The 11,532-nt window shown below is 36.2% G+C and overlaps 1 protein-coding gene across 1 annotated transcript; it reads right to left on the bottom strand.

The window, feature by feature from the left end:
- Positions 1–1,299: 1,299 nt before the first annotated feature.
- On the bottom strand, positions 1,300–7,201 carry LOC140147575 (uncharacterized). The gene is made up of 4 exons (XM_072169354.1): positions 7,119–7,201; positions 6,702–6,946; positions 1,655–1,728; positions 1,300–1,383 (listed from the first exon to the last, which is right to left on the bottom strand). The coding sequence occupies exons 2-4, from the start codon at positions 6,910–6,912 to the stop codon at positions 1,300–1,302; spliced, it is 369 nt and encodes a 122-aa protein (XP_072025455.1). The 5' UTR covers positions 6,913–6,946; positions 7,119–7,201.
- Positions 7,202–11,532: the final 4,331 nt, after the last annotated feature.

Genomic DNA, 11,532 nt, shown 5'->3' with positions numbered 1-11,532 from the left:
GCTACTGTCAATAAGTGATGAAACGAAAGTCACATGAAAGCGCCTACACGAACGAGAGGTACCTTGAGTTGTCACATACAAACACAAACATTGAATGAGGAGGTACTCGGCCGGAAGGCCGCATGGCCTGTAAAGTACCCCTGGCCTAAATTAAGTTTAAAAAAAATAACAACAACAAAATATACCATAAAAATGTCAACATACAGCCACCCCTGTATAATAATATGATACAGGGGATTGCAATAGCCACATAGTAGAGAGGTACCGTAATAAGTGCAATACTTTATAATAGATGCTTACCGGTGGTAGCTTTGACACAGAAATCTCTTCATCAAGAAATCTTGAATCAGTGTCTCTTTGGTTTTTTGGCTCCAGAAATGAATTCATATCTAAGAAAAACGAGATCAGAGTAGTAAGAGGGCTTTCCAGGACCACTTCCGTGTCATGAGGTCAAAGGTCAACCGAGGTCACTTTCGGTTTGCATATTCATGAGGGCGTGGCTAATTAGCATATCTAAATATTCATGAGAAGGGCGTAGCTAATTAGTATATTTTTGACGTGCCAAAAATCTTTGCCCCTTTACACATGCAAGATTTTGAGGAACCGAAATTTAAAACCTTAAATTATCTTATTATGTAATGCGAGTGCAGCGAGCAGGAAATTCTGCATATTTGAACGTGTTCCTAACGTTTTCCTGCACCTTTCAGGGCGCAATATAGAAACGGTGCCCAAAACATCTGTGCCAAAAGTCGCTTGGCCCGCCTCCTTTCGACATGCCAAAAATCGCTGCCCCCCTTTCGACCTGCCAAAAATGCTTGCCCCCCATAAATAATGCACCACCCCGGGGTACACATGATTATTGCACAACCCTTAAGGTAAACCTCGTTATTTGATGAAGGGTTTGTTTGTTGTTGTTGTTGTTGATGATGCTTTTGTTGTTGTTAAACAAAGATACGTTTTGATAACAAACTCACCTTCCATCGTATGAAAGACTGCTATTGCCTTTGTCAAATTCCCCTGGATTCCACAAACGAGCCTTTCTAGTTTATTGTCGGTAACTCTTTGAAAGTATGTTTCAAGTTCCTCTTTGAGTTGCTGTATTTCATTGGTTACGTATGGAATATCTGTGATGTATATGCTCCTATCAACGATATCTGCTTGAATCTGTTGGCTTCCTAGAGGTCCAGCTGCCACTAACATGCTTTGGATTTCATGAAGTTGCTGCAGTGTACATCTTGCTTTGGTAATTTTGTGTGTTTTTTTTTTTTTTTTTTTTGTCTTTCCCAATAAGTCTTCTATTCATTCAGCGATATCTCTAGATTGATACCTATGTATGATATTCCAGTAAAATTGGTTGATGGTCGTAGAAAGGTTTCGAAACACCTGAAGGAAAAAATCCAACACCGGTTCTGGTTACTCAAGATTGCAATCAGATTCACCACTGTTTGATAAGATTTCGTATTTCAAAAGCCATTTAGACAACGAAATGATGTCACTATTGACTTTATATGGAAACTATAATATATATTAAGATGTAAGTTTTAAGCTTGTACCTTTTAAGTTGTAGATGTTGTTTATGTTATTTTTGTTGTTGTCAAAAACACGATTATCATCTGATTATGCTTTTTTTTTTGTTTCATGAATGATTACTTACCGGTGGAAGTAGACTAACTTTGAGATCGTCATCAGCAAATTTAAGATTTCCATGCTTTGCCGTAAAATGCGCATCTACAGAATCAAGTTAACAACGTCTTATACTAAGTAACATTATACAGGGAATTTCCCCTACGATAGTGCTAAATTTAGATATAGGGATTCCCCATAAAAACATCGCTAAATCCCCAACGTTATTTCTAGAAACAAGGTGATAAATATAGAATACTACGGATTCCCCAACGTAAGATCACGGGGGAATCCCCTCCATGATGTCATTGCTAAATACAGATCCGGGGACCCCACCATGACATCGAACTAAAATAGATATAACGTCACTGGGCACCTCAAAAAGGCACCTAATACACTACTAACTACCACCAGTAGGCCTACTACTTGTAATTCGTATGTCTACTCCTCGGAGACCACGCTGAATATGCAATTATTCTTTTCATGCTGCTTATGTTGTTTTTGGGCGCCCGCTACGGCGGGCCCCTTATTTGGCATGACTTTGTAAAAAGCTTCTAATTTCACTCTTGCTAGATTTACTTCGCAATAATTGTTTTGCTTAAAGTATGTCCAGCTTAGAAATAAAACCACAATTTGCTTGGTTTTTATTTTATTATTATTTACTAATATGCACGGGATGAAATCTTGTGCGTATATTCTTTGTTTAAAATACAAAATTAATGGACTCATAAAAACACCAAATAAACCGAGACCTTTGTATTGCTTAAACCAGTTTACCGCCTCTTAGAACTCGATAGACGGTGGCATTTGATAGTAAGATAACGAGGCAGTGAAACGCCTCTTAAACCGATGGCCTTTGTTTGTTAATTACCATAAAATCCATTGGTTATTGCCAAACTTGCAATATGGTGGCCCAATTGGGCAACAAACTGTATGCAAACAACACGGCATACCAATTATACATGTTCTGTATTGTCGTATTTTGAAACACTGAAGACCAAAATCGACATAAATGCCATCGAAACTGCGTATGTGTTCAGTTGAGTTGTAATCACATTGATTTGCTTTCATAATTCATGAGTGATGAGGAAAACCAGCGTTTTGTTATGTTCGAATACTAGTACATTTGGCACGCGTGCATGAGATATACAAGAGCATGTTACCTAAGGTCAAAGGGGAATGCCCTAATTGGCCTATTTACGAGGTCATGCATTGATCATGCACTTGTCATCCAGAAATCGGACCTTATTATCAGCCCGACAAATCAGGCATGTATTCTATGACGTTTAATACTTAACATGTCAGTATAATTATTCTCATTAATGCCTAACTCTGCATATTGAATGAACGTGAAACATTCACTGTCAAAACCCATAGTTACTTTCCACATTAACATATATTTTTATACTTCGTTTTATTAAGCTAAGTTACTTCACATATGTGTACGATTACAACGATTACAACTTTTACTTTTAATACATATTTTTCACAAACATACCTCAAAATTATTCCTTTTCAAACAGCTCTCATAGTCACACCATGTTTATTATCGATACCCTGTATATCAATGTCAATTCTAAGCAATTCAAGTACCAATTCAAGTTCCACCGTTACAACTCTAGTCTAATACATTTTTATGTCATTTTAAACACTTCTAAGAAATTACTTCAAATTATTTACATACTATGTAGGCTAAATGAACGTTACTGTGGGATCTACGTGTACTTCATAATGCTCAAACACCAGTAACCAACCAGAATCTACAACACAAAGCAATATTATCCATTCCTTCTATAATGACATTCATGTTTTGTCATGGATATGACTTATGCATGTACACTTATTTAAATGTTTATGTCAACGTAATAACTACTGTGTTAAAATGGTGCCTTACTGGCTGCACAATAATTCTGCTATACACTGTGCATGCAAGCATAACAGTGAATTGAAAAGCGCGCGCTTCAAAGTTGGCCAATTTTTAGAAAACATCCATGTCGATAAATGAATTTCCTCATATGCTTCATTTATCCAAATTGTTTGAATTTTTAATACTGTATATGGTGTGTGAAGCCTTTCTGAGGCTATCATCGGGTCCTCAAAAATTAAAAATTGTTTTGTTTAAGAGCTACTGCCGATTTTTATGGATTTTTGAAAATCGCTCATAAATCAGTAAATATAGGCCTATTGAAACAAAGGGACCTACCACCATTTAGCTCAAATACTAATCTTTCTTAGCATGTAAATTATTTCCGTCGACAACGAATGAAACACTTGAGGAAAACTAGTTGAAACAAAACATTATCAAAGATATTTTTTAGGGAGTAATTTTCCAAACCACAATAGCTCTAAGCCATTGTGTGTGTCCAAGGCCATACTATTTTTGCATACGCGGTACAGTGGAATGGCTGTAAGTTCCTTTTACCATTTGTCCTCCCATATTGATCCAGATAACAAAATGTTAATTTAAAGTCTCATTGCAAATAAATTTTAATTTTTACTTTTCGGATTTGGCTGTGAGCAATGGTGACACATACCATGTTTACAGAAAAAAATGAAAATTCTATTCCAGACATCGTCAAAATGTCAAACTTTGTATGTTTTGTATTATATTTCAGTAATTAACTGCAGTTTCTCTATTCAACATCATAACAGGTTCATACTTGACATATTTATGGTGAATGAATAGACTTTCATTAAAAAAAAAAAAATCCAAAATTACTCATGCCTAATTTACAAAAAAATATCATGAATACATAATTACCTGTAATCTGCTAATTTGCATAATTAATCACTTTTTGTGCATTTTTTGATATCAATTGAAATAACTTTGTATACATATGTGTGCAAAAAAAACCCGCACCCTGATCGACATGGTAAGGGAAAATTGAAAATAACCAAAATCTAATGAAAGGCGGGCTATGTTGTTCCGTGTGCCGGATTGTGGGGTCAGTGGTCCTCCTTTTCATTAGATTTTGGTTATTTTCAATTTTCCTTACCATGTCGATTTCCCTTGTGACCTGCTTGGCCTACCATATGTTTTTTGTGCCTTTCCCCAGTCTTTTGTCCCATTTGGCTCCCCATACCTTGCCTGCTGTTATGGTTTTTCACACCTATCATAACCCACTCTAGACTCTACTGTTATTTAGATTTCTTTTATTTTCTGCTGCTTAATCAATGTTTTAGTCAATGCAGCTTTTTATCTTCTTCTTTTTATGATCAGAGCTGGTCTCATTTTCTACTCCTTGAAAAAGAAAAGTTTTGTCTTTTCGAAACGACGGGTTTTTAAAGCTAGCTTCAGACTCCGTGTATTGTACGTACAATATTGTATGCAACATATCTACGTTATTTAATCTATTGCCATTCTATTTCCAGTAATGTTTAAGTTCTAACGAATGTTTGATGACGAAAAATCGATAATATGTTACATGTAATATCTAGTAGAAATATATTATCGATTTTACGTCATCAAACATTCGTTAGAACTTAAACATTACTGGAAATAGAATGGCAATAGATTAAACAACGTAGATATGTTGCATACAATATTGTACGTACAATAAAAAGTCTGAATACTGCTTAACTCTGTTTATATATTTTGTGTTACTCCCCCATTGGATGTTGTGTCATATTTTCCCTGTTTTTAATTTTGACAAAAGCTAGCAAGAGCAAATGGCTGTGTAATTTGTTTACTTTAGTGATAAGGCATCTTGCATATAATTTTCTTCGTAGTTATAGCCAAATTTGTTTCCTGTAGGTGGCTTAATAAAATTCCTTTAAAAAAGGAATGGGGCGCCCAATGTGAGCTTGGTCGTGATGTGGTGAATTTCATGGTGTTTAGATTTGGTATTATTATCTCTTGCAAACCCGGTGACACCTCATTATAGAAATCAGACCTGTCTTTTTATTGATTCTTGTGATTTTGAAAATATATAATGAAAATAAAAGACAGGGCACTTTGTGTCTTGTGGAAAGATAAAAAAAAAAAAAAAAAAGAAATCAGACCTGTCGATAGGATGTAAGAGGCGATAGCCTTTTCCAGGCACGAATTGGGCCATATATAAAGAAAGTTTTGCTACTTTGCAACGTAATCGAAAACCTAAATGCAAAATGAGAACCTGTAGGTGGCTCCCGAGGTGGCTTAAAAAACTAAATGCAAAATGAGGTTTTTAAAAAATATTGTTTTCCAGAGTCAAGACACAGCCATCATTATTGAGCCTCATATCACTTTTTTATTGTCGAATAAGTGCAGAGTAGGTTAGATATGAATATTAGATGTTAGACCGAAGTAGCTCAAAGTACATGTACTATACACCTGATCCGTGAACTTGTCTTAGACAAATTCTTGTTACAGTCGAAAAACTCGAAACCGATTTCTTCGCAAAAACTACACTATGGAAAATCAATACGCCTGGATACCACTTAATTACATAGGTATCCCAGGCAAACCTTAGTTAACACATTTGCTAGTCAGCGAAATTCGCCAAGACCGGGACCCAAACACAATGCATATTTACATAGAAATTTGAATTTTTTTTCGAGAATAGGTCGGTGAAGGAAACCTACATAAATATGTTTTCTATACTTCACTTGACCCAAATATATGATTTTTTATGGTGATAATCAAGTCGCACATGGAATTTTAGAGGATTTTGATAGCAGTTCCATTAAAAAAAGCTGCTATCGCCATCCCCATGAGACTAAGATCTAGAAACACCCCTAACTGCCGTTTTGGGGAATTTTGCTATCTGAATCTTTTTGATGAAAGTTAATCTTTGACAAGATGTAACTTTGTTACGGAAAGTGCTATGACAAAAATGTTTTCAGTTTTGGCTTTCTTTACTCAAGGGCTTTAATTTGATATGTAAAATGGTGCAGTTTGATGGCAAATTTGAATTCACCTAGCATACAGCTGCCCACCCAGTTAATTATTTTCCCTGCATAAATTGAGGGCAAAAAACTTAAATTGCCCACCCAGTAAATTGTCTTTCCCTTCTGCCGCCCAAGCTTGCCAGATGTAGGCCTATGCTGCTCACCGCTGTAGTCTATAGTATTTCTAACTTTATTATAAGGAAACTTACCTCTGGCGGACACAAAAACAACTATGGATTTAGTCAGTGTGCCCATAACAGGACATACTATCTTGTCCACGTCCCCTCCGCCATTTGATGAGTTTTCAAAATGTTTTTGAAGGCGATCCTTAAGTTGTCCAGCATCGTCCGTCTCATAAGGTATGTTTTCAACTAGAATGCTCCTTTCATCTGGGTGCACTACAACTTCAGCCTCTGCCATTTAGAACAACTTGAGTTACTAGTAACGTGGACAGCTAGAAATTCAAAATAATGTAATACTGAACTAGATTACACACGAATAATAATACATAATAATAATAAATAATAATAATAATAATAATAATAATAATAATAATAATAATAATAATAATAATAATAATAATAATAATAAAACTCGATATCGTCTGTCAATGAATGAAGTTATACTTTTGCTTCCGTGTAGTTCATGCCCAACGCAACAATTGTAACCAGACTAATTTAATCAAGTTCAAAACCATCCTTCTTATCGGGTAGACAGATAGATATTCCATTGTAATTTGTAGCTAGAAATGTTAATTAATAACAATCAATAAATCAATAAACAACACACACAATCTATGCACTGTACACATCGTACCCGGGGGTGTACACCTGCGCGTCCAGAGATTTTCAAAACAGAAAAGAAAAAACACAGGAATTTAGCATGGTTTCGTAACAAATCTTACCCAATACCCCCTAAAACTGATCTTATCTAAAAGATACCTTTAACCAGGATTTTATTTTAAATGTAGGCCCTACCTCCTTAACAGGTTTGTATCACATCATGGGTTTTTGTGGTTTTTTTTTAAATCATTTTCTAACTGTTTGGGTGATGGCCCTGGGCCTGAGCTGATGCAAATCAGGAAACACTTAAAAAAACACTTAGGGACCCTTAAGTCAGTGGCGTACCGTGGCCGCCCCAACCCCGGGGGCTGAAGAAGAAACAATTTTGCCGCCCCTTCCTTAACAGCCCGAAAAGGTTGACCCAATTTTTTCACGGTCGTTTGAAAAAGTGAAGAGCAAAAAAAAAAAAAGAAAAGATTTTAGGCGCTAGCGCCCTAAAGCAACCGTTTTTCAAAATTTATTATGTTTTTTCAATTTTTTGCGCCCTTTTTCTTTGTTAATTCGTTTTGCCGCCCCTTTGTTTTTGCCGCCCCTGTTTTTGCCGCCCCTTCTTCTTCCGCCGCCCCTTCGTTTTTGCCGCCCCCTACTTTGACCCCGGGGGGCTGGCGCCCCAAAGCCCCCCCAAATACCCGCATGTAAGCACCAACTAGAGGTTCAAATACAACTATTTTCTACAGGCGGTTCTGACATCCCCCCATAAACGATTCGCGTTCATTCTCTGAAAAGGACCCATTTTCGCGTTTTTCTGGTCACGCATTGTGTACACACTGAAACTTGAGCGGCCCCCGGGAAATCACACCTCTCATGACATGAACTCCCTACATGCTGATTGGTTGATCATGTATCCTGATGATTTGCAGCCAATCATGATTTGTGATCAAATGATCAACAATCTGGAAAATTCTTGATGACGAAATGAAAAATGACACGGACATGTGGAAGATCAATATTGTATTGAATATGTTTTTACCGTATTAAGTTATTATTGTTATTATTAGGCCTATTATTAATGGGCCTTCATCATGAACTGTTCAGATCAGGCAGGGACCGTGTATTATACACGGTCCCTGTTCAGTTGACAAACGTTATTATCAATATATCGGATAATTTTGCAATTAATTCCGATATATTATTAAAGGCTTATTCGGTGATTACAGCGAAAGTGTCACAAATTAAAATTGTATATAAGCTAAATTGCTTAACAGTTAAGGATAGGCCTTTAAGTCTAAAATGAAAAATTTGGCAAAAAAACAAACAAACAAAAAAAAACAACAAAAAAAACAAAACAAGGAAAACAGCAATATTGAAAAGTTGAAACCCCATTCAAATAAAATGTAGTTAATTTCTCTATACTTACGGTTAGCAGCTGTTTTAAACTGTTGCAATTTGGTACACAGCATCTTGCGAATGGTAGTAAGCTTTGGCAATGCATTGATCATTTCATAGCGAGCGTGTAGACGAATTCAAATATCACAGATATACTTTTGTAGATCCTGTGGTTCTTGACAAATGTTGTAGAGAGGGCTGAAACAACAACACTTTTGTGAAACGTATATACATAACTCATTAACAACAACAAATTAAGCAAGTTTTCAAAGTATATGATTTGATTTGTAGAATGAACTTTTGCAAAACATCAAAGTGTTATTTTTCAATAATATATTGATTTAGATAGTGAAAATCGACCAACAATAAGTCATGCGAGTATTTTTTTTGGGGGGCTTTGTGGGCGCGAGCTCCCCCGGGGTAAAAAGCAGGGGCGGCCAAAATGAAGGGCGGCGGAAGAAGAAGGGCGGCAAAAGAGGGGCGGCGGAAGAAGAAGGGGCAGCAAAAAGAAAAAGAAAAAAGGGCGTATACATAAAAATGTGTTGCTTTTATGGCGCTAGCGCCTATAATCCTTTTTTTTTTTGCTCTTCACTTTTTCAAACCACCGAAAAAAATTGGGTCAACCTTTTCGGGCTGTTGAGGAAGGGCGGCAAAATTGAATTTTCTTCAGCACCCCGGGGTAGGAGCAGCCACGGTACGCCACTGTAACTCGTCTACCCGCAAGTAGAGAAATCTCAAATTCACCTAAAATGTCTGATGTTGTCTTTAAGGGGTTATATTTTTGTGGGGCCTGGCCCTGAGAGCACACAGACACACTAAATTTCCATGATTGCATTCTGAATATACGAGAAATGTCATTTTTTGTGGCAAATTATTAAAAATTGCTATTTTTAAAAAATATTTAACAGTCTTCGAAGTAACTTTTATAAATCTAATGATATGTACTTGAAGTAGGGATGACCAATGAACCATCAAGTTGATTAGAACACTCCCATAGACATACAGGGAGCTCAACTATGCACTGCTTGCACAGACATTTCTAAATTGAGCTTATTCTTTTATTTTGCAAAATTTTTCTGTAAAAATTGGGGATGTTAATGCCAATTATATTTTGTAACTATCCTGCACATTACAGCAACATAACTTATTTGGTTTTCCTGTAAGTGTGAGTCAAAGTTGGTCCATCGCCACAGTGCGCTTAATTGCCAGTGGCCAAGTACAGCACTGCTCAGAATGGCACAAAATATTCAGATCAATAAAATCAGGTGAAAACCTTGACCTACTGAGCTGTAATTTGGCAGAGTTGCCGTTATTACCTCTATCATACCCTCTGTAAAAAGGTTAAAAAATGGACAAGTAGATCTCGAGTTAAAAATAAATCACCAGCTTCCCTTTGGAATTTCCATACACCTTTCGAGTCATGTTAAATAGATACCTTTCTGAGCATAAATGTGAAGTTTCGTGCTCATTTGATGTATTTTTCACCTGATTTCAACCCCAAACGTTTTCTTATATTTATACCATCTACACTGACTTGCTGCTATACACGCACAGGAACTGTACTTTTAAAATACTCGCCTAATCCATAATGAGTCTTTCACTCCATTGTTAAAGTACTGTGCTCCCTGTAGCATTATGGAGTGACCAGGTCCTAGTGTGATGGTTTTGAAGCAGATGACAGTGTTCATTCAAGCCTATCAAGGTCAGTTATTAGCCACTTGCTGAATGGCTGGGCATTATCAGCTATCAAAGAGATACCTCATGCAGCTGCCAATCACAGTAGAGGTTAAACATTTTGTTAAAACCCCAAAAGTGATATCAGGACAAAGCTGTGCATGTTGGTACTTGATTGTTTGGATTCCTATGTTGAAAATCCCTTGTAGTAGTTTTTTTTAATGTGTAGTATAATTTATATTGTTGTGGAAAAAAAGTTCACCTGGACTTTTGATTTTGTGCCATTTCAGCCATTTTGGATGATTTTTAGCAAATGTTTTCTAAAAGCATGATTTCAGTGCCTCGGTTTGAAGAAATAATTTATGCTATTGACTAGTAAAGTGCCATTTCATAAGAAACCCCTTTGATACTTTCACAATATGATTGTTTCATGTTTGCTTTATATTAAAATAAAGAAATATAAAAAGGTAAATATATGCTTATACCAATTTTGCTCCCATTGCTATTTTTGGACTTTGTCATTTTATTTCGTTCCAATGACCGGTCAGAATGGGAAACTTTGAAAATTCATAATTCGAAAAGTTTTTGACCGATTTTGACCATTTAACCACCAAAATACTTCTGCTGCTGAGTTATTTCCAGAAAACAATATTTTGTAGCAATTGGGGCAACATGAAATTTTGATGGTCATCCCTACTTGAAGTGTATGTAGCTGGGAGGAAAAGTCATCCATGAAAATGTTGACCTTTCGTTTTGAAGATAAACATTTTCCCCCAAAACACCAAAAAAAAGTAGGCCTATAATTTATCTTCAATATGAAAGGTCAAAATGTTCATATGATGGACGGCTTTTCATCCCAGCTACATGTACATATCACTTGAAGTATATCATATTAGATTTATAAAGTTTACTTCGAGCATTGTTAAATGTCAAAAATATCATTTTTAATAGTTTGTCATAAAATTTAAAAAAAGTTAATTCTCAAGATAGTCCGCCAAATATGGCTTCCCCCTCTTCCCCTGGCTTTGGCCGTGCCCAAAATTCGATGTGCCCCCTTTCGACGTGCCCCCCCGTGTAAAACATACTTAGATAAAATTATGAAATTAGATAAATGGGTTGTGCGGACAATAGCAAATAACCATAATAATAGAAGCCATACTGCTCCCTTATTTACCAAATACAATATTTCAACTCTTGC

Source organism: Amphiura filiformis, chromosome 3, assembly GCF_039555335.1.
Source record: "Amphiura filiformis chromosome 3, Afil_fr2py, whole genome shotgun sequence".
NCBI classification, from domain to species: domain Eukaryota; kingdom Metazoa; phylum Echinodermata; class Ophiuroidea; order Amphilepidida; family Amphiuridae; genus Amphiura; species Amphiura filiformis.
This window is presented reverse-complemented; position numbering and strand designations above follow the sequence as displayed.